Here is a 19201-nt window from a genome sequence, read left to right as displayed (position 1 = left end):
TACCAAAGCAGTGCAGCCTGCGCATCTTTTCGCCCATTGCTTCAACACGGCGCTAGAGCGATGTATAAAGGAAGGTCTGAGGACCAATGCAAGAGCTCTACCTTACCATGAGCAACTATCCTCCTAATTGGCCTCACAGCGGATACGGTGTCCCTAACAACGCTCGCTCTGATCCCAATGGACCACCAGGTAAGAATAGCCGCATTGTATCTGTAGCTGCACTCACAATCCTTTGTATGGAAGATCCATATAGGTTCAATACGACAGGCACCCGTCAACAAGGCCAATCATATGATCTAATTCCCAGTGGACAGCAACAATACTACTCTGTCGACCAAAGTCCTGCATATCTACCGAACCAGGCTTACAGTGAGTGCTCTCAGACTGTCATAGATTGAAACAAGCACGATATTCCATCTAGACCAGCAGCCTCCATCATCGACAACTTCGTGGCCTCAAGCGCATGGATATCAGCAATATAACGAAACGCAGTCCTCCATCCCTGTTACTCCGATGCTCAATTCAGATCAGGTGTGTACTTACCTTATCATGACGGCAGGCGTTCTCCAACTCATCAGGGGTAATAGAGTTCAGACTACCGTCGCCCTTCGGTCTCTCACTCGGATGCCTACGATTACCAGCGAGCGCAATCCTTCACTGGGGAATACTCGGGACACAATCAGTCCAATGTGTCCGCGCCGCGAATATACACGGCACCTTATCCGAATCAGTCAGTGCGTACCTCTCTCTAGGCACTGGGTTGGAAAGGCTGAAAAAGGCGCTTCTGAATTCCAAATGCCCGTATCTCCTTTTACTTTGACGGATCACCAGACTCCGATACAAGGCATACACCCTCGTTCGCAAGACACTCGAAGCGCTGTCAGCAATAGCGATCTTCAAGGCTATCCGGCTGGATATCAGCAGCAACATCCAGGTGAAAGATTTTCTCAACCTCATTGTAAGGACATCCATTCAGTTCGAAGTGACACGTGTTGACCATGAATCTCAGATGCCTCCGCTGAAGGGAGTGGAAATCAGACCTACTGGACTGATGGGCAGTCGGCTCTACCCGCATACAGCAATTCTTCTACGCAGGGTACTCGATACTACGACAATTCTCAGTGGAATTATGGTCGACCCAAGCCTCCAGTTTCTGGTCCCAAGCCTCCGGTCACTACTTCTAAGCCTTCGAGTCCCGAGGTTTCATTCACGGCCCCTATGATTCCGAACATCGGTCCAGGTGTAACGGGTGCTCATTACTACGACAATACATTACAGATGCACCATGGTCTACCCACGTCTTCGGCCACTAGTCTTAAGCCTTCGGTCACTAGTCTCAAGGCTCCAATCATAACTCCTGCGCTTCCGACCACTAATCCAGGTAGGCGAACTTGAACTACACACAATGGATAAAACGCACTGATTTACATTTTCAGTTCGTCCTGATGGTGGTGGTTCGCCAAAGTGTCGCAAGCCTGATTGTAGCTCCTTGGCAGCCTTTGATTTTGCTACGGGTGAGCAAGGTGAATACTGCAGTGAAAATCATGCCTGGTATGTTATGATTTTTTTCAACATACTCACCTTGATGTTGAACGATTGATGCATGCATGCAGTGAAGACATGAAGTCGCGTCGCTTGGCCCGATGTGTAATTTGCCACAGCACTCCACAGCGCCGTGGCGAAACCGTGTGCGGGCCGGTTTGTAGACGCCAACAGTGGGCCATGTACAGTGGAGCGTGAAAACACAAATTTTTTTGACGCGGATGGTAATTCACCATCTCTTGATCAGGTATTATCGTCTTGCAACCCTCACAGAATGGTTTTTTCAGTGTATGCCTACGACTTTTTTGTCGACTGTATAATCCTGCTAGCGTTCGCGTTCCGACAGAATACGATGAATGGGAATATACGACTCGTTACTTCGCTATCCGTCTTCCGGTATGATGACGCCGGCAATCCATAATCTAGTGTTTGTGTTCCTCTTATCTGCTATATGTACTGATATATTCTAAGTCTGTACCATCCAGATTTAACATACATGGCACTTATATCAGAGACACAGCTAATGGTTGTTGCTATCTAGTGCGATGATGGCGGCACACTGCATCATGTCAAGTCATAGGGGTTGATAGACTGGCGCTTCTATTAAAGGCGCTGTCGTCTCGTGTACAGCAGCGTCAGGCAATAACATTTGTGTTTTGCTATCTGCATGATATGATAGATTGGCCAGTCAAGGTCAGCTGCACAAAATCCTTCCGAATCAAATTACGATAATGAGGCTATCATCGCAGGCAAGCCAGCTCTCAAGGGGATAGATGGAATTAGAGGGTGATAGGGTAAGTGCTGCGCGACGTGGGTCCCCATCAAATGGCATCGAGGTCATCAGAATAAGACGTGGCACCTCAGGGTGCCTCAGGCGCTTCACCGCGGAGGGCGTTGTCGGTCTTGGGCGCAAAGTGCCATAAGGTTTGGCGGTAATGCACGATAGCCCATCTTCGGCGGTGGATTTGCGGTGGGATACTCAGAAGAACAGTGAGTCTAGAATTCTATAATGAGTAGGCGCCGGACAGCCATTCGAAATCATCTGACCTTCACAGACAAATTCAGTCCGGGACAGGTTGCTTCTGCGAGTATGCAGCCTTTCGCTATCATGTGAGAGATGCGACATTCCCGAGGCTCGACTGCACCAGACTCAAGCCTGGCACTCTAGGCCGAGCATCGGAGTCTCGAAATCCAAAAGCTTAGTGACTCTGACCGAATACAAACACTTGGCCGCCGTCGACAAGCTACAAATATTCGCAAGTCGTTGCAAACAAGCTCGAAGAAATACCAACATCCCCAATCAAGCGCGGAGTGCTCGATCTAATAGTGATTGCGAGAGCTATCGGTCCGGCACTCTGGCGTCGCTCTGCTACGAAGTTATTGTATCTACCAAGCTCCTCCATTTCCTGACTTCGCTCGGTGATCTTACGATCCGTACGCGGGATCTCATCATGACTTCTCTGACTTACTCATGATCTGTTTTCCCTACTGAGATCCCTCGTTTGTTCTATTGGACATCTAATCACTATGGCCAAAGTGTCGAAAGACAATCTTCCCTTCCATAAGAATATTGGAGCTAATCTCCCTTCAGAAACCGCCAGAGCCGCAGTGCCATAGAAAATAGATGTGCCTCGCCCAGCTAGGCCATGTGCCCGATGCACTTGCCGAGTCGTGTCGATCGTAATCTCAGCCGACCCACCTGAAGGGATTCCAAATGACGGGAACACAAAATTCCTGGCTAGGACAAAACGATAGCCTCTAGAATCTCTCTTGAGGGAAATGGCCTTGGACCGCGGATCTAGCGTAGTGTTGAAACCCTAGTCCTCCAGCTCGAACCGCTGAAACGCGAAGAGCAGAATTAGGAAGCGCAGAAAGTCTTGTATCAAGTTGATGCCTTCCGTCTGGATAAGACCTTGTCTATCGTACCACCATATCCATATCATTTGTCTGAAACATGAAATGAGAAAGGACCATGCAGCAGGAATAAAATCCCCAATTCTACCGATGAGGAGTAGCTTGATTGCGTGGTTCATACATGGCCCCCTTGATAGCATGTCGGCGCCATACAGCGCGCACCGTACAATAGGAGACGATGGATTCTCTAGTGTTTCGGCTTCAATCTCGTCTTGCTTCGAGGTTGCCCCTGCTATACAAATGTGAGAGCAGATTGCCAGCCAGAATGAACACGTTGTATTACCAAAGACTATCAACAAACACCATATACGAACGTACCTAGATTGGTATTCATGACTGTTATATGAGGATTTTCTGAAGTCAAATCTAGACCGGCCAGCTTCGAGGGCAGCTGTCTTGAACTATTTCCGCAAAATTTGAACTCCATCGAGGTGAGTATGCTCGGCCAGGCGAAGCTCCTGCGCGAATATGGTCCATCGCAAGCATATCCGGCGACAACATCCTCCCATTCCATCATGTCCCCACAATCATCTGGCACAATCAGCTGAGCTGCAGCGAGAGAGACCAAGACCACCCCAGGACTGCGAAAGGCCTGATGACCGCGATCTGGCTGGATATATGCGCGGTCATTTTGGTGGAAAAGAATGTGGAGATCGTCGTTTACAGGACGAGTATCGGAGATATTGACCTTGTGTAGTTTCTTCAGTGCCTCATTGGCGAGGTCGGCGAAGGCCCAATGTCTGCTCCGTTCGTCGAATCTTGATGTGCAGCTTCAGATTGACTGTGAACGCTTGATCTCGAACAGGGCGGGAGACAGACTTGCTAGTGCACAAGCCTTTGCTTCATATCCTCGCTGTTGCAGATTGGAAGCACCCCTTCGAGGCATGATTGCAAGACGCTCAAGCGCGCATCATTCGGAGCAGCATTTGGGTCGATGAGACATCGCTCGAGAAAATACTGCAGCATGTCATCGAATTTGCACTGTTCATGTTTCACGAGGTCGTGGGCAATCCGGCTTCTGGCATCCAGTTAGTGTATCAGCGTGACCGATCCAACCCGTACTCGAAGCAACGTACCTGTGCTTCGTCCCACCACTGGCACCGACGTTGTCAAGGGCTGATCCCATCCGATTCCTCCTTAATCGAGTACGGCCAGTGTGCCCGTCGTTCGCATGCAAGCGGTATGCAAGCATGGTGCCGTTTGTACGTGTAGCGTGACTTTCCTGCTCAGAACATGATCGACGCCGGTCCACTTTGTGATCAGATTTCTGTTTGCTTCGTACTGATGATTGCACTCGTGGTTACCGATCTGTGGACAAAATTTCTGAGTGTGTCGAACCACTGCAGATCGGACCAGAATATCCGAAAAAAACGTAGTTTTATGTGTAACAGCGAGTATACTCTACTTCAACCGCACCCTATTTGAGACGGAGTATAAGATGTGGGGATGGTATAGTATCAGGTGTGCGTGCCAGCCTTCCAAGTCACAAGCTTCATACCAATCATCATGCCCAGGACACTAAGAAGGAAACCGCTCAAAAGCCGTCAGGCACATACTTCTTTAGATACAACAAGTGTCCGCTGTCGTCCTCTGCCGCCATCTTTATCCTAGCCCAAAATTCTGCATAAACATCGCCAGGGTTAAGTACCGATGTTGCTAGTTCCATATTTCCCTTGATGGCTGCGGCTATGGCCTCATCGGTAAGTGGCGATCGCCAGTTATTGTCGATGCGCTGTACAAATTGATCAAATATGACCCATTCCCATTTATACGAAGAGGTCGCCTTGGGTATTTGGGTCAAGTCTGTGCGGAGATTCGCCAGGAAATCTCTCTTTTCTCTTCTGCAGATGGTGTAATCGTCCGTGTTCCACGACTCGAGCAGATTCGTGACCATCTTACCGTCCTTGTACTGCAAGCATACATATGGCAAAATCCACAGGAAGCCTTCGAGGTCGTGATGATATTGGCGCTTGATCTTACCGGCCCAATATCGCTTGTTGAGTAGTTCTAAGGCCATGAAGGGCACTGTCCCAGTGCGATCGCACCCGTCGTGCTTTGATATTCCCTCGATCGTGGCGAGATCCCAGTCGTTCAGGATACCACGATTCTGGTCATTGATCATCACATTTGACAGGCTGAGATCGCTATGTTGAATACCCAGTGTCCAAAGAGCAAAGTGGCCTGCACCTTTGGGTCAGTATTTGTCGCCACTGAGACGAAAGCTTGACGCACAGCGGACGCAATCCAGATATGCTTTCATGAACTCCTCCCCGCCCAATGCGATAATAGGGTCCAATTTGAGGAAGATGGCAAGCCGAAGGATACGAGTAGCCCGCCGTCCATCAGGCCACGTCAGACGAAGCGCATCCCTGATATGGTTTGTCGAATGTTCAGGGAAGTCGTGCTCGAGGTACATCTTCGGAAGATGTTCCACGATATCTAGATTGCCCTCCCCTCGTTTATACGCCTCACTGATAATGCGGCCTTCGCTCAAGCGTGATTCTTCCGGCCAATAGATCTTGACTACCACTTCCTGATCCTTGTCAGGGGTTGCGAATGATATATCATCGACAGCCACGGGTCCCTTGCCAGAGCCTTGAGGTATGCCAGAACCTCTGGTCGGAGGAGCCTTCGTACACGCAGTACCACTGAAAACAGATGTGCCTCGTCCCACCAGGCTATATACGTGGTAAACTGGAGATTTCGTCAGGACAGTGGTCTCAACCGGTGCGCTGACAGACAGTTCAGGTGGCGGAAACACGAAATGCGATTCTGGAAGGAAACAATTGCTTTTATGAACTTTCTTGAGACCATGGATGATCTCGGACTGGGGGTCTAGGATGGTGTTGAACCCCCAGTCCTCGAGCTTGAACCTCTGAAACGCGAAGAGCAGGATCAGAAAGCGCGGAAGATCTTGAACAAAGTTGATTCCTTGAGTCTGGATCGCGCCTTGTCTGTCGTACCACCATATCCACATAACATCGTCTGGGGCAAAAAATGAGGAACCTCCCGCGACAAGAAGATTCATCGTGTCTCACCAATGACAAGTACATTGATGGCGTGGTTGACGCATGGCCCCCGTGACAACATCTCAACGCCATACAATCCGCACTGGACGATAGGCGGTTCCGGACGCTCCACGGGTTCCATTCCGACTTCGACTTCCTGCGCGATGGGTGCCGATGAGGCGCTCAGAGGTTGATTCGCTAAGGCACTAATACCACGAGTGTTGTGCATCTTCGGTGGAACCGAGTTCGCACTTCTTCCTCGAGGCTTCTTGTTTGCGCGTGCACTCGAGCTCGCACTTGTCGCTCGAGGCCTCTTTCCACCGCCACCTGAATTTGCACCCGTCGCTTCAGATCTGTCGCCATCTGGATGAGCTTCCACACTGGTCGCTCCGGAAGGATCTAGAACGGGATTGAACAGGTTCCATATGTTTTGCTGAGGTTCACGGACGGTCCCAAAACCGGAGTATTTGAGGGGCGGCGGCGTCAACGTCTTTGCAACTCGCTTGAACTCGAAAACACAGAGAATCTGCGACCACTCGAACGCGGTGCGAAGCTGTTCAGGAGCGGGCCCAGTGGCATGCCGCCATTGCATTTTAATAGAGTCACTTGCGTCCCGAGCTGCAGCCAGGGAGACCACAACCACATCGGGGCTACGATCAGACACATCACTATTGTGGTATCCCTCTATCCTTTTTAGATTGTTTCTATAAAAGAGTATCCCAAGATCGTCATTCGCGGAACGAACGTTGGGCACCTTGACGCTGCGTAGGTTCTGGAGCGCTAAATTGAAAAGCTTGACAAAAGGTCGATATCTGTCTTGTTCGGTGCCTCCAGTTTTGCAGCTATGTAATTGTCTCTCAATCCTTGATTTAATTAGTGTGGACGAAGGACGCACTATTCTGTCAGCTGGCTCATTATCTCGACATTATTGCAGATTGGAAGCACCGCTTCGAGGTATGGTTGCAAGAAAGTCGAGCTCGTATTCTTTGAAGCAGGAGTTTGGCCGTGAAGACATTGCTTGAGAAAGTACGCTAGCATGTCATCGACATTGCATTTCTCATGTTTTTCGAGGTCGTTCGCAATCCACTCCGCACTGTTGAACCAAGCAATCAGCGAGTAGACAATAGTCTCTGAGACGTCGCAGTCGCATAACCTACACGTAGTCCTCATATCCTTCGCTGATAGCGTTCGACGACAATCCCATGTTGTTCGAAGGAGCGGCGTCGAGTTTCAATGCAGCGAACATTCAACGTAAGCCGCCGATCTGGTCAGGGGGCGTAACTGGCCTCAATAGGTCAGGTGCCAGCATTGCCACCGGCAAGGAATTGGAAGCCATGATCAAGAACGACTTATTGAAGGATGCCGATTTCAAGGAGCGGAAAATAATGCTGGTAGGGCGCAGGGGGATTTTTTCAACAGTTTCCCCCTGCTCCGTTGGATCTCAAGGACCAGGTCTCAAATTGGGACGACATTTCATGACGTTACAAGTGATTTCCCCCCCCCCCCGCCTCCTCTTGCCTCCTTGTCATTGGCCACCCTCACTCGAGCCTTGACACATGTTATCCTACAACAGATGGATATTGCTTAGAGCTGTTCCGCGCAGCGCTGAGCGCGCTATGGCCAAGACCAAGACTAGGACTGGGCGGCTCGTCTGAAGGGCAATATGCCTTTGAAGTTCAAATGCTGGCACATCTAATAAAGTTCAAGCCATTTCAGAAAGACTATTGGTGGTGCTAGCACTAAAAGAAAACCTGAAATTTGTGCTGACAAAAGGGCCAAAATCCTCTAATTTGGGATGGGACCATATCTACGCATATGCCCAATGCTTCGACAACATATCATATCTGCCGTTCACCAAGTGGTGGCACTGCCTGTGATAGCTGGCATCTGCCCAGGATCATCTTCATGTATATGACCACAACAGACTCTGGTAGGTAGGAGACGATGAAGGTGAATCATATTCATTTGCGTGCAAGCATGGTTGTGGCAGTGTAGCCAGGTGACTTTCCTTGTTGTGATAGGCACTGGCTGGCTCACTTCTCTTTTCTAACTTCTGTTTGCCTCCTACTGATCAATGCAATAGAGGTTGCCAATATGCACGTAATACTGAGGTATAGGCAGAAGACCTTCCAAGTCGAGTTTTCATGACATTCAAATTGTACCTGGCCTATCCTGAGCAATCCTGCAAACCTGCACGGCACATCAAACAGTGTGGGTGAGATTATGATGTGGAACATTCATGTGTAATCATACCAGAAGGGTTATGGACAACTTCTCGAGCATGTCTAACTGAGAAAATAAAGAGGGTACTTCAATTTGAGACTGAATGCACCTAATTGAAACAGAGTATAAGATGTGGGGCTGGTATTATGGCATCAGGTGTGCCAACTCCCAAGTCAAAGGCCACAAATCAATTGTCACATCCAGGACAGCAAGAAGGAAATCGATCAAAATCCGTCAGACACACACACCACTAAAGACAACATCTGCATCCCTTTGATTGTAGTCCAAAAGTCTGCATAAATATCCCTCAGCACAAGTACCGTCGTTTTCAGATCTGCCTCCGCCTGCTCCTTACAGAAGACACCTCTTTTCTCCCTCGGTGTAGCTGGCGATTGATTGCATGCGCCAGCCATTCAAGATGTGTTGTACAATGGATGAGATACGAGCCACTCCCACCTATACAGATGAATTGCCCAGAGTGCCTCCAGCAGTGCTCTCTGGAGCATTGCCAAGAAATTACACTTGGATGCTCTGGAAGATGAGTAGTCTCCTATGTTCCACAGATTGCGAATTGGTGGATGCTCGATCAAGTTGCTGTGTTCGTACTGCAGGCATGCAAAAGGTACAATCTACAAGAAGCCTTTGAGGCCATGGTTATACTGGTGCTTGATCTTGCTGGCCCAATATTCCTCGTCGAGTAGGTATAAGACCGTGAAGGGCACGGTCTCAAGGTGGGAGGTCCCGTCGTGACTTGACTGCCCGAACATCGTCGCCAACTCCCAGTTGATCAAGAACCCGTGGCCACCCTTGCCAGCCATGAGAATTGACAATCTGGGCTTGACATCCTCGATACCCAGCTCCCAAAGCGCATAGCGGCCTTGACCCTCTACGCCAGCAGCTGTCGACGCCGAACCAGACCAAGCTGACCCTAGCTAGCTACGGCAACACTCACTGTGAACGCAATCAAGCCACGCTTTCATGAACGCCGTGCTGACCAATGTGGTGATATGCCTTGGGTGGAGGAATGCGGCCAGCCAGAGAAAACAAGAGGGACGCCGGTCTTCAGCTCATTCAAGACCGAGCTTTTTCCAAATAAACCATGTTGAACATTCGGGAACATCGCACGTGAAAAGCGGATCCGGATGATGACCCAAGGCATCCATCTTAAACCCCATCATGGACGCTTCCCTGGGACCCTCGGCTTGGTATGAACGCAATTCCTCCTGCCAGTAGATCTTTACTGTTACTTCTTGCAGCTCCGTGGAGAGTTTGGATGCCACAGTCGCACCACCAGCCACAGGGCTGTTGCCAGAAGACTCAACCTTGCCAGAGCACTCAGAGGCCGCCAGAGTCGCAGTGCCACAGAACACAGACGTGCATCGCCCAGCCAGGCCATACGCCTGATGCACCTGCCAGCTCGTATTGATTGTGATTTCTCGCCAACTTGCCTGAAGCTCGGAGTACCATGAGCTTGATATACCTGGTGGAGCCAATACCAATGCCTCTGGAAGCTGGATCAGAGGAATGGATGGCATGAGGCTGCTGGTCTAGCGAAATGTTGAACCACCAGTTGTCCAGCTCGAACCGCTGGAGCGCGAAGAGCAGAATCAAGAAGTGCGGAAGGTCATGGACGAAGTCAATGCCTTCCGTCTGGATTGCACCTTGTCTGTTGCACCACCATATCCACATCACATCATCTGAGCCAGGACATGAAAAGGAACTATGGACAACGAATCAGAGACAATAGAGTCTTGCTGATGAGGAGTAGATTGATTACATGGGTGACGCACGGCCTTTGCAACAACATTGCAACACCATACAGTCTGCACTGAATAGCAGGAACTGATAGTCTCCGGGCTTTCAGCTAGCATTTTTGTGGGTCAACAGCCCGAATGGACAGAGTGTGCAGGGATCACTTGCCCTGAACCCACATATGCGGCAGGCGGCAGATTCGAGATGGTTTCGCAAGCTTTGAGCTCGATCAAGGGGAGTATGCTCGACCAGGCAAAGGTCTTGCACTGCAATGCTACATCACAAGCATATCTAGCAACAACATTGTCCCATTGCATGCCCTCGCGCTCACCTGGCACGACCGCCTGCGCTGCAGCCAGCAAGACTAACACCACCCCCGAAAGGAATCGCCACCACTTCTTTGTTTTGACGCTTGATAGAAAAAAAAAGTCCGTAATCTTATAAAGAAAGCACGGCCAGTGAACCAAGCCCACAGCCTGCGCAAAGACAAACGTGAAGAGAAGGAGGATGGAACACAACTTGGCCCGACGCTGTAGCCCACCCTTCTTCCGCCGCCGGCTCATGCACCACCCGCCTCAGCGCTGAGGTTCATCTCCAGCACGTCGCGTGTCGCGAAGTTGCGGTATCCCACATCTGACTGACGTGACTCCACGAGGGAGCTGACCAATGATTACGAGTCTGTGAACATGAAGATGGATGCGCACATGTGCATGCCTCGATGATATGTGTGTGTGGCAAGGGCAACAGGCTTGGAGCGCCGTGCCTGCGGCGGCGGCTCTGGCTCTGGCGCGAGGGGCATTTAGTTTTGGGTTTGCTTCCTTTGGTAGTCATCCTCAACATCCTGATTGTTGCTCAAGTATCTTGAAATACCTAGGATGAATCAGTTCTCTTTGCCACCTGGCCTTGTGTCTGTATAATCATATTTACAAGATTTGCATCATGGTCAGTGGGTTGGTCTCAATTGACTCCATGTGTTCCCATCTAAATTTTTTGCAACATCTAGCAGGTTCAGCAGGTCGATCCAGGATGCAATCTACGATATCATTTCTGATATAAGTATTTCCCAAGATTTCTCTTCTCATAATTCACCTTGATTGCTATCGAAGAGGACACAATTAGACAGTTGTGCATGCACACTAATCTTACTATGTTGGATCTCGGCCAGATCTGATGCAGGGAATAATGGAGACCTTACCATTTTATGGGGACTGGGAGCATTTCGGCCTTTAATGTCTCTTATCCTGAATCTCATATCTAATGAGATGTTGTGACTAGACATCACTTGGCTTGAAAGGTATTCACTACAAACATATCTAGAGCTCAAATCATGGCGCTGTCATCGGTGAGGGTGAAAGGAGACAGAAAGATCTCTTTGAACGCGAGCAAAATTCTTTCAACGAGAACGATAAATCATTCCATCGACATTCGACATGCCGCTAAGTCTGCCGCGGCCCGCGACGGGTTGCGTCGGGGCAAGCACGGTCACGTGATGGCGGCGGTCACTGTATTAGCTAAGCAATAGTGGCTATTTGGTTGGTGCTGTGAAGCCGCCGTCGTGTCGCGTCTTGCTTCTCCCCTACCGTGTACAGTTTCCCTTCGTTGCTTGCTCTATAATGGCAGCACAGGTATGTTTGTGAGAATTTATTTCCCATTCAAGCCTTTTGAATTACGACCTATAGAGTGTCTACGGTCGAAACCGTCAATCCGTGGCAGATATCGACCAAGAGCTTCATGATATTTTCAGCGTACACCCACAATCGTACACCAACAAAGATGGAGAGGTGGCTCTCGAAGCCCAGTATCTTCCCGATGTATTTGCCACATATCGCGAAGAGTTCGGCATCGAGCTCATGACTCCGGACGAGATGAACGGCTTCAGCAACATCATCAACACTCAGCCAGCACTGGAAGCCACGCCTGGGACTATTCTTGCTCTAGTTGCTATGCGCACCTCTAATAGTCCGACAGAGAATGCAGACGAGGACTCGCCAGAAGGCGAGGAGTTTCGTGGTCGTTCAGATGAGCGCGACTACTCAGGTTACAATTCGCGTTCGTCTAGCATGGAGTCTAACGGCACATCCGTCTATCGCCTGTCCGGAAGCCGTCCGCCGAGCCGGCCACAGAGCCGGAATGGTCCGAGGACGCCCGCGAAAGATTCCGTGTTTGACGCGCAGAAGCGACAGCGTACAACGCCCTTGGGCAAGACAGCGCCCTCCAGTTGGTCCAAACGCCCAGTTGCGCCCAGTAGAAGGAAGAGTGATGCGGGCGGTCATAGTCGCGCGCTTAGTGATTCCGAGGTACGCCCTTATTGTATCCGGCAATTTCCATGCTTTCTCCAAATCTCACTCCTTGTTCCATTGTTCTGCCACTCAGTCGTCGACTGCCCCAACAGCTTATAATCGATCTGCGGGGCGTCCACGTCGCACGTCAAACTCCTCTGCATCTTCTTCTCAGCCTCAACCCCCCTTATCCCCAACCACCAGCGTCGACACTATTGGCTCGCCTACCTTGGTCAGCCCATCGTCGAGACCACATTCGCGGACACAGTCTCAGCCTCAAGCTCACTTCAACAGCGTGAACTTCCCTCATCCTTACGGCCTCAGTGGTCGGGAGTCTCCAACTGATATGGGGCCGCCCTACGCTGACCCGGCGAATCCGATGTACGATGATTTAGAGGAGGATATCAACTCGCTTCCTATGCCCAGATCTCTTGACTTTGAATCAGAAGACGACGACGACGATTCTGCGTTGGGCCTTATTCTAGATCATGAGCGGTCGGCCACTTCGTCGACAGTATCTATGGAGCCCACAGAACGGATGGAGGCCCTTCAGCGTGTAAATGCGGAGCTCGGGAAGAAACTTATGGAGGCGGAGAGAACCTTGCAGAATCGACTAGCAGATCATGAAATGGAACTCGAGGAGATGGAGGCGAGATTGGAGGAGGCGAAGGGCGAGCTCAGTGCCGCGAAAAGGGAAGAGAAGGAACTTCGGAACAAGGAGGTTTGCCCCGCCACCTTCCTTCACCATTATCAGTGCTTATAAAAAAATCCACTCTTTCTCCAGAAATCGCACATAACTCAGATCTCTGTCCTGGAAGTCGAGATTGCGAAAGTGCAAAAAAGCCTCGAGACCTCGCGGGCTTCGTACGAGAGCCTTCAAAAGCAGTATAAAGAACAACTGAGTAAGATCTCTTCATACATACTGGAGTCCTATTTGCTGAATGCCATGCAGGCCAATCAGAGGAATTGCGGAATACCCTTAGGCTTAAGGACCAGGAAATCAAAGAAAATCAGGAGGTAGCGGCTCTGCAACTCATCGAAATCAACAAATGGAGCAAGGAGCATGATGCTTACGAGGATCGTATCGGCATCCTAGAAGGCGAATTGGCCATGGCGCATGAAGCTCAGTCGTCGCTTGACGAGCAAAAGCAAGAAAACCTCATGCTCAAGGAGACTATTGATCGTATGCGTTTCGACATGGATGAGCTACGCAACGGCTTGTCCAGTAGCACGAATGGCCCTCACAGTGGCGGCTCAAGTGCTGTCAACAGTATGAGCAAGAGCCTGGGTGCAGAGTTACTGAGCCACATGGGTAAGGGCGGGTGGGAAGAGGACGAAGACGATGATAAGTCGTCGAACTCGACGTTGGAGGCCCATGAATTGGAGAGTCAGGATGAGGATACAGAAAGCGAGGATGTTATACAGACTATCATCACCCGCACAACGAGAGTGAGTCGTGTTTGTAGCCCAAATGTGCGTGTCTTGACTGGCGTGTTTTCAGCGTGGTCCGAATCGTGCCAACAAGGTGCAAGCCATCACGATCGAGGACAACCGGGTGTATGCCGACGCATACACACAATACGATGTCTCTCAATTCACGTCATCGTCCTCGACGCAGACTGACCTACAGCGCGTATCGACGTCTGGAACGCAGACCGAACCGCCTAGGACGATGTCGTTTTCAATTCAGACAGACCCCGCTTTGCCTAAAGCGACCACAGAAGTTGAGATTCAAACAGATGAGCCTGAGCCGTCTCGATCACCATCACCGACGGAAGCAGACGAATCCATGACTTCTTCGTCGTCAACCGTCCTTCCTCCGACCCCCAAGGCCAAAGCTGCCACCCTTGATCCCATCCAGGCCGACCTGCCCCCTTCCTACAACCAAGCCGCGTCTCAGGCGCTCCTCCACGACCTTGACCACCTCCTCAATGCTGATGACCTCACTTTCGCCAACATCTCCGACCCCCAGGCCCGACGCGACCTTCGCATCGCTGCTGAGATATTGAAAAAATGGCATAAGGGCACCCACTTGCCCGTTCGTGGGGTCGATGGCGGCGTATCGCCTGAGGCCATTGAAGAATGGCGCGCATTGAAGCAAGAACTCGGGGTCGACTGCACTATCATCGACAAGATCATCGCCGCCTCGCCTCGTACGGAAGGCACCCGACCGCCACGAGACAGTAGTAGCCGGCGCAACCGGTTCTATAATATCTACAACACCTACGTCTACGGCGCGCGGGGCGAAGGCAAGGCAGGGATTTCGAGCTTGGTGTCCCACTTGCTGCTGTGCGTAGGAGCCTCTGCCGCTGTGTTCATCGCGATGAGCCCATTCCTGGCGCAGCAATACGTCGTGCCCGGTGGCCCTACATACTACGACCGCGCTGCATGGACAAGCTTCAACACGATGCACGCCTCTGGAGAGGGATTCGCAAACGACGGGACGGCGGCCGTGTGGCACTTCCTCGGTAGACTCGGAGGTGGGGCTGCGCATATTGTGCGTGGCTTCCCGACATGAAAAGCCGAACTTGCGCTGCGAGGCCCACACCTATTTATTTGATCCATTCCATCCCAGTTCATTTTCATTCTATCTATTTAACTATGGCGTTCCTTGAGCTGATTGACGCGGTGTAAGTATGTAAGTAGTCTGGACTCTGGCCAGGCATACACTTTCCTTCCTTCACTCCATGGTTTCTCCTCGCGATATTTTTTCGCTATTTATGTACCGCATTGACCAGATACCCCATGCATACCCCGCTCACCCAAGCTCTCCAAGCATCACCATTGCCCTTTCTACCCCTGCCTCATCTACTTATCTACTGCTTCCATTTCTGTTAATCGCATCGGCTTATGTTTTCGTTTCTTGGAAGGCGCAGTCTCATGCCGTTGCGCGTATATGCTTCGTGAAGGGTCTACACCACCTTTCGTTTACCACTGTCTCGATCCCCACTCCGGTGGCCGCATACCGTGTAACCTATACGCAACTGTATAACACCAATCTGTGCCGCTGCGGCGGTAATATAGCCCTTTAGTTTCTATTTCTGAATCCACTGGCTGTGACTGTATGTAACTGAGGCTGGAGCGTTGCAAACGTGGTGAGATGGCCGGCAAGGAATGTATGATGGTAGATAGGCGAAGGGAAGAAGGAAAGGCTATGAGTACATGTAAAGGCAAAGACAGCTTTGAAAAGGTCGTGACGGTATGAAGATGAAGGACGAAAGATAGAAGTGGAGTGGGAGGAGTGAGGCCGACCGAGTAGAGAATGAGCAGGTGTGGAGGAAACCAGAAAACAAAAAGAGACTGAATGATGATGCATGATGGGCAAAGAAAAGGGTATGAGCGGGCGTGTAAGAGATGGCAAGTGAAATATATTCTGTCCGTTTTCTATGGTGAGCTTGAAGGGGCGAACGGGGATCAACAAGGCGGAAAGAAAAAGGTCCGGTGATACATACCCCCATAAATACAGATGCGTCCGTCGATGCTGGTGGCACCACACGAATGCGGAGGGGAGCGGCATCATGACTCTTCTATATCTACTTCATCTTCATCATCATCATCTTCATCATCTTCCTCCTCCTCCTCCCCGCTGTCCTGATCCTGATCCGGTGGCACGACAGACCACGACGGCCGCCGCCGGCGCACCTCGAGCGGCACGCTTTCTTCGTCACTCTCGTCATCCTCGTCGTCGAAGATCTGACTCGTGCTGAGCGGCCCATCGTCCTCCGCACCGTCCACCTCGGACGCGCGCTCGAAGAAGCTCGACGAGTCGTCGTCATCGTCGTAGTCGTACTGCCCGAGGTCTTCCGAACTATACGACAGGTGCGCAAGCGGGCTGGGCGCGTGCGGGCGGGAGGAGGCGACTCCGCTGGCACCGCGCCCATACGTACTAGCATCGTGTACGGCGGGGTCCGCCTCTGTGGCTGGATCGCGGCCAGTGACGGAATGCAGAAGCTCATGTGGGACGGCCTTGAGTGTCGAGTGGTGCGACTGTGGCGGAGACTGCGCATCCAAGCAAACCGCATCGAGCGCAGAAAAGTTAGGCACGGGAGACATTGGCACGTTGATCCCGCCGTTGGGTGTAGGAGGAAGCGGTCCATTCGCGACGCCGCCCGCGCCGAACAGCATCACCTCCTCGTCAACGGCCTCCTCGCGATCGCCCGAATGGATAGACGTGACCTCCTCCGCTTGCCGGCTGTATTCGCCCACGTTCCCCCAGCTCGACGCGCGCATCGCCATCGTGACGTGCGGCCCGCTATGCCTGCGGTAATCCCGCACGACCACGCCCGAGCTCAGGCCAGATCCCGAGCCGCCAACGATGGGTGACACCTCATCGCTCGAGCGCGCGCCGTCAGTCGGGCTGGTCGCCGTTGTGGACGCCTGGCCGCTCGAGTTTTGGCGACTGGGCTTGGACGTAGTAGTCATATTCGATGTCGATGCCTCGTGTGGGCCGGGCCCGTACGACACGTTGCGGCCAGGACGCCATTGCTTGAACGAGCTGAGCGAGAACCGGCTCTTCGGCCGGTCACGCCCACTTAGCGTGCGGTCCGTCCCGTCGTCGCCGCCTGTGCTCGGTGTCGGGCTGAAGGAGCGCGAGGAGCTTTGCTGCTGATTGTGTGAGTAGGGGAGCGCAAGGAGAGATGCGGAACCGCGACGCGTTCTGGCGGTCGTGCCGACGGGGTAGTGAAGGACACCCCCGGTAAAACTGCCAGGAGAAGCAGCGGCGGATGATACCGGACGGCGGTCCATCGACTTTGACCTGCTTGCAGAGACATCGACGGCGGAGTGCGTGTATGCGGTTGGGCGAGCAGCCGTGCCCTCGGGCTGCTTCTCCTGCACACGATGAGAGTGGTGACGCGGGCTGGCATGTCGGCTGGCAGGCTTCACGCTCTTGGTATACCGACTCATGCTCATGGACGGCATCGAGCGCACGCCGACGTCTGTGTCGGAGCCGTCGTCCGCGGAGCGGAAGGAGCGCTGCGGACGAACGGTGCGGAAGAGGGACGTGACGCGATTCGTGAACCTCTGGCGCCAGCGGAAGCGCATCGGGGACATGGCGTGCTCGATGGCGGCCTGCGTTACGGTCACCTTATCCGTCACAGTCTCCTTCATCCACTTTTTTGGCTTTGGGATGTCGCGGAGGAGCCAGGGATGTTGCTGAAGAAGGATCCGTCAAACGGACTGCACCCATGCGGGAATGAGCATAGTGAGAGAGGGAGGGGCATACCTTGAGCGCGGCCATCGTGATCCGCTTGTCCTTGTCCTTCTCCAGGAGTCGCTCCAGCAGTGAGATGACAAGCGGGCCCTCGGGCGACTTGCGACTGAGCGTCTTGATCTTTGGGTGCCTACCGCCGCTCGGGATACGGTCCACACCCATCGTCTCCGAAACACCCCAGTCCTGCGTGCAGATGACATGGTAGAGCATGAACTCGTGGTTGCCTTCCGCGACGAACGGCGTACGGCCAAAGAGCAAGCTATAGAGCGTGACTCCAAACGCCCACAAGTCGATAGACTTGGTGATCTCAGGACGCGCAGACGGCGTCGCCGCGTGTACGGTGGATACGGAGCTCGCTGCGTCGAGGTTGAGGATGGCGTTGACGTTGACACTGGGCACGGAACCGTTTTCGGGCGGGGTCGCGGGAGATGCTGGCGTCGATGACGCGGGCACGTTCCCGAATTCCCAGACGACCTCGGGAGCGAGGAAGGCGGGGGTGCCCGCGGTCTTGGCGAGCTCGGCCTTGTCGAAGAGCAGGATCTCCTCTGGGTCGCGCCCGGACAGGTGCGCGACGCCAAAGTCGGTGATCTTGACGGATCGGCGGTCCGACGTCCACATGAGGTTTGCGGGCTTGATGTCGCGGTGGATGATGTCTTGTTTGTGCACTACGGACAGAGGATAGCGGATGGGAAGGGCGTTGAAAAGGCAATGACAAGAGGGAAAGTATGGAAAGCACAAACGATATTCAAGCCCGAGAATAACGTCGCGACAGATTCTCCGCGCTTGCTCTACTCGTAAGATAGGGTTGTTGTCTTGATCTCGCCACTTAATTTCGCCACCGCCGAGATACTCCATAACTAGAGAGCAGGGGGCGTGCGAGTCAATGATTGCGCCTCGGGAGTCATGGGGATGGAATAAAATTGATACGTGCACACGGTGATCGAGGAAGGCTGCTGCTGCCGACACACGAGGCAGAGAGATGAACGGGAAGGATGGGGACTCACTCATATAAATCTTTTTATACAGTTTATCGTCTATGACCTCGATGAGCCTCACGACATGGGGGTGCCTGCATCGCTTCATGACGGCAATTTCCTTGCGAATGCCATACTCTGTGCTGGTCATGTTGTCGTTGAGGCGGGTGTGACCGCCCGAGGCAGGGATGTGCTTTTTGCGAAGCTTGTTTATTTTGTCCTGACGTGGATTTTTGCGTGAGACGACCTTCATCGCCTGGGCACGGTAAGGCGCGACGAGAGGTATGGTGAGAAGCG

General features: G+C 52.1%; 10 protein-coding genes across 10 annotated transcripts; 2 read left to right on the top strand and 8 right to left on the bottom strand.

The window, feature by feature from the left end:
* Positions 1-107: 107 nt before the first annotated feature.
* HETIRDRAFT_109131 (uncharacterized protein) lies at positions 108-1624 on the top strand (the record flags this gene model as incomplete). The annotated part of the gene is made up of 8 exons (XM_009547397.1): positions 108-189; positions 244-369; positions 422-531; positions 588-730; positions 832-958; positions 1060-1381; positions 1437-1523; positions 1614-1624. The coding sequence occupies 8 exons, from the start codon at positions 108-110 to the stop codon at positions 1622-1624; spliced, it is 1008 nt and encodes a 335-aa protein (XP_009545692.1).
* Positions 1625-3359: 1735 nt separating this feature from the next.
* HETIRDRAFT_474577 (uncharacterized protein) lies at positions 3360-3973 on the bottom strand (the record flags this gene model as incomplete). The annotated part of the gene is made up of 2 exons (XM_009547396.1): positions 3360-3688; positions 3775-3973. The coding sequence occupies 2 exons, from the start codon at positions 3971-3973 to the stop codon at positions 3360-3362; spliced, it is 528 nt and encodes a 175-aa protein (XP_009545691.1).
* Positions 3974-4278: 305 nt separating this feature from the next.
* HETIRDRAFT_451021 (uncharacterized protein) lies at positions 4279-4648 on the bottom strand (the record flags this gene model as incomplete). Its single annotated transcript, XM_009547395.1, has 2 exons — positions 4279-4474; positions 4533-4648. 2 exons carry the CDS (start codon positions 4646-4648, stop codon positions 4279-4281), a joined length of 312 nt encoding a protein of 103 aa, XP_009545690.1.
* A 342-nt stretch (positions 4649-4990) lies between these two features.
* Positions 4991-6693, bottom strand: HETIRDRAFT_165723 (uncharacterized protein; the record flags this gene model as incomplete). The annotated part of the gene is made up of 3 exons (XM_009547394.1): positions 4991-5637; positions 5689-6441; positions 6495-6693. The coding sequence occupies 3 exons, from the start codon at positions 6691-6693 to the stop codon at positions 4991-4993; spliced, it is 1599 nt and encodes a 532-aa protein (XP_009545689.1).
* Positions 6694-7358: 665 nt separating this feature from the next.
* Positions 7359-7710, bottom strand: HETIRDRAFT_109128 (uncharacterized protein; the record flags this gene model as incomplete). Its single annotated transcript, XM_009547393.1, has 2 exons — positions 7359-7557; positions 7622-7710. The coding sequence occupies 2 exons, from the start codon at positions 7708-7710 to the stop codon at positions 7359-7361; spliced, it is 288 nt and encodes a 95-aa protein (XP_009545688.1).
* Positions 7711-9316: 1606 nt separating this feature from the next.
* HETIRDRAFT_426692 (uncharacterized protein) lies at positions 9317-11238 on the bottom strand (the record flags this gene model as incomplete). Its single annotated transcript, XM_009547392.1, has 9 exons — positions 9317-9585; positions 9640-9698; positions 9813-10021; positions 10062-10407; positions 10478-10551; positions 10619-10713; positions 10771-10850; positions 11082-11117; positions 11144-11238. The coding sequence occupies 9 exons, from the start codon at positions 11236-11238 to the stop codon at positions 9317-9319; spliced, it is 1263 nt and encodes a 420-aa protein (XP_009545687.1).
* Positions 11239-12052: 814 nt separating this feature from the next.
* HETIRDRAFT_426691 (uncharacterized protein) lies at positions 12053-15236 on the top strand (the record flags this gene model as incomplete). Its single annotated transcript, XM_009547391.1, has 6 exons — positions 12053-12064; positions 12119-12736; positions 12894-13439; positions 13503-13620; positions 13671-14167; positions 14220-15236. The coding sequence occupies 6 exons, from the start codon at positions 12053-12055 to the stop codon at positions 15234-15236; spliced, it is 2808 nt and encodes a 935-aa protein (XP_009545686.1).
* Positions 15237-15708: 472 nt separating this feature from the next.
* Positions 15709-16586, bottom strand: HETIRDRAFT_439781 (uncharacterized protein). Its single transcript, XM_009547390.1, has 2 exons — positions 16171-16586; positions 15709-16112 (listed from the first exon to the last, which is right to left on the bottom strand). Exons 1-2 carry the CDS (start codon positions 16174-16176, stop codon positions 15747-15749), a joined length of 372 nt encoding a protein of 123 aa, XP_009545685.1. The 5' UTR covers positions 16177-16586; the 3' UTR covers positions 15709-15746.
* On the bottom strand, positions 15709-17484 carry HETIRDRAFT_409222 (uncharacterized protein). The gene has a single exon (XM_009547389.1). It carries the CDS (start codon positions 17462-17464, stop codon positions 16235-16237), a length of 1230 nt encoding a protein of 409 aa, XP_009545684.1. The 5' UTR covers positions 17465-17484; the 3' UTR covers positions 15709-16234.
* Positions 17485-18119: 635 nt separating this feature from the next.
* On the bottom strand, positions 18120-19034 carry HETIRDRAFT_242280 (uncharacterized protein; the record flags this gene model as incomplete). Its single annotated transcript, XM_009547388.1, has 4 exons — positions 18120-18236; positions 18321-18595; positions 18671-18787; positions 18935-19034. Coding segments are annotated over 4 exons (609 nt in total), but the record flags the coding sequence as incomplete, so codon positions are not given.
* Between the last annotated feature and the right edge of the window lie 167 nt (positions 19035-19201).

This window comes from Heterobasidion irregulare, assembly GCF_000320585.1.
Source record: "Heterobasidion irregulare TC 32-1 unplaced genomic scaffold scaffold_04, whole genome shotgun sequence".
Classification (NCBI taxonomy): domain Eukaryota; kingdom Fungi; phylum Basidiomycota; class Agaricomycetes; order Russulales; family Bondarzewiaceae; genus Heterobasidion; species Heterobasidion irregulare.
Note: the sequence above shows the minus strand (reverse complement) of the source record. Positions and strands in the feature narration are given on the sequence as shown.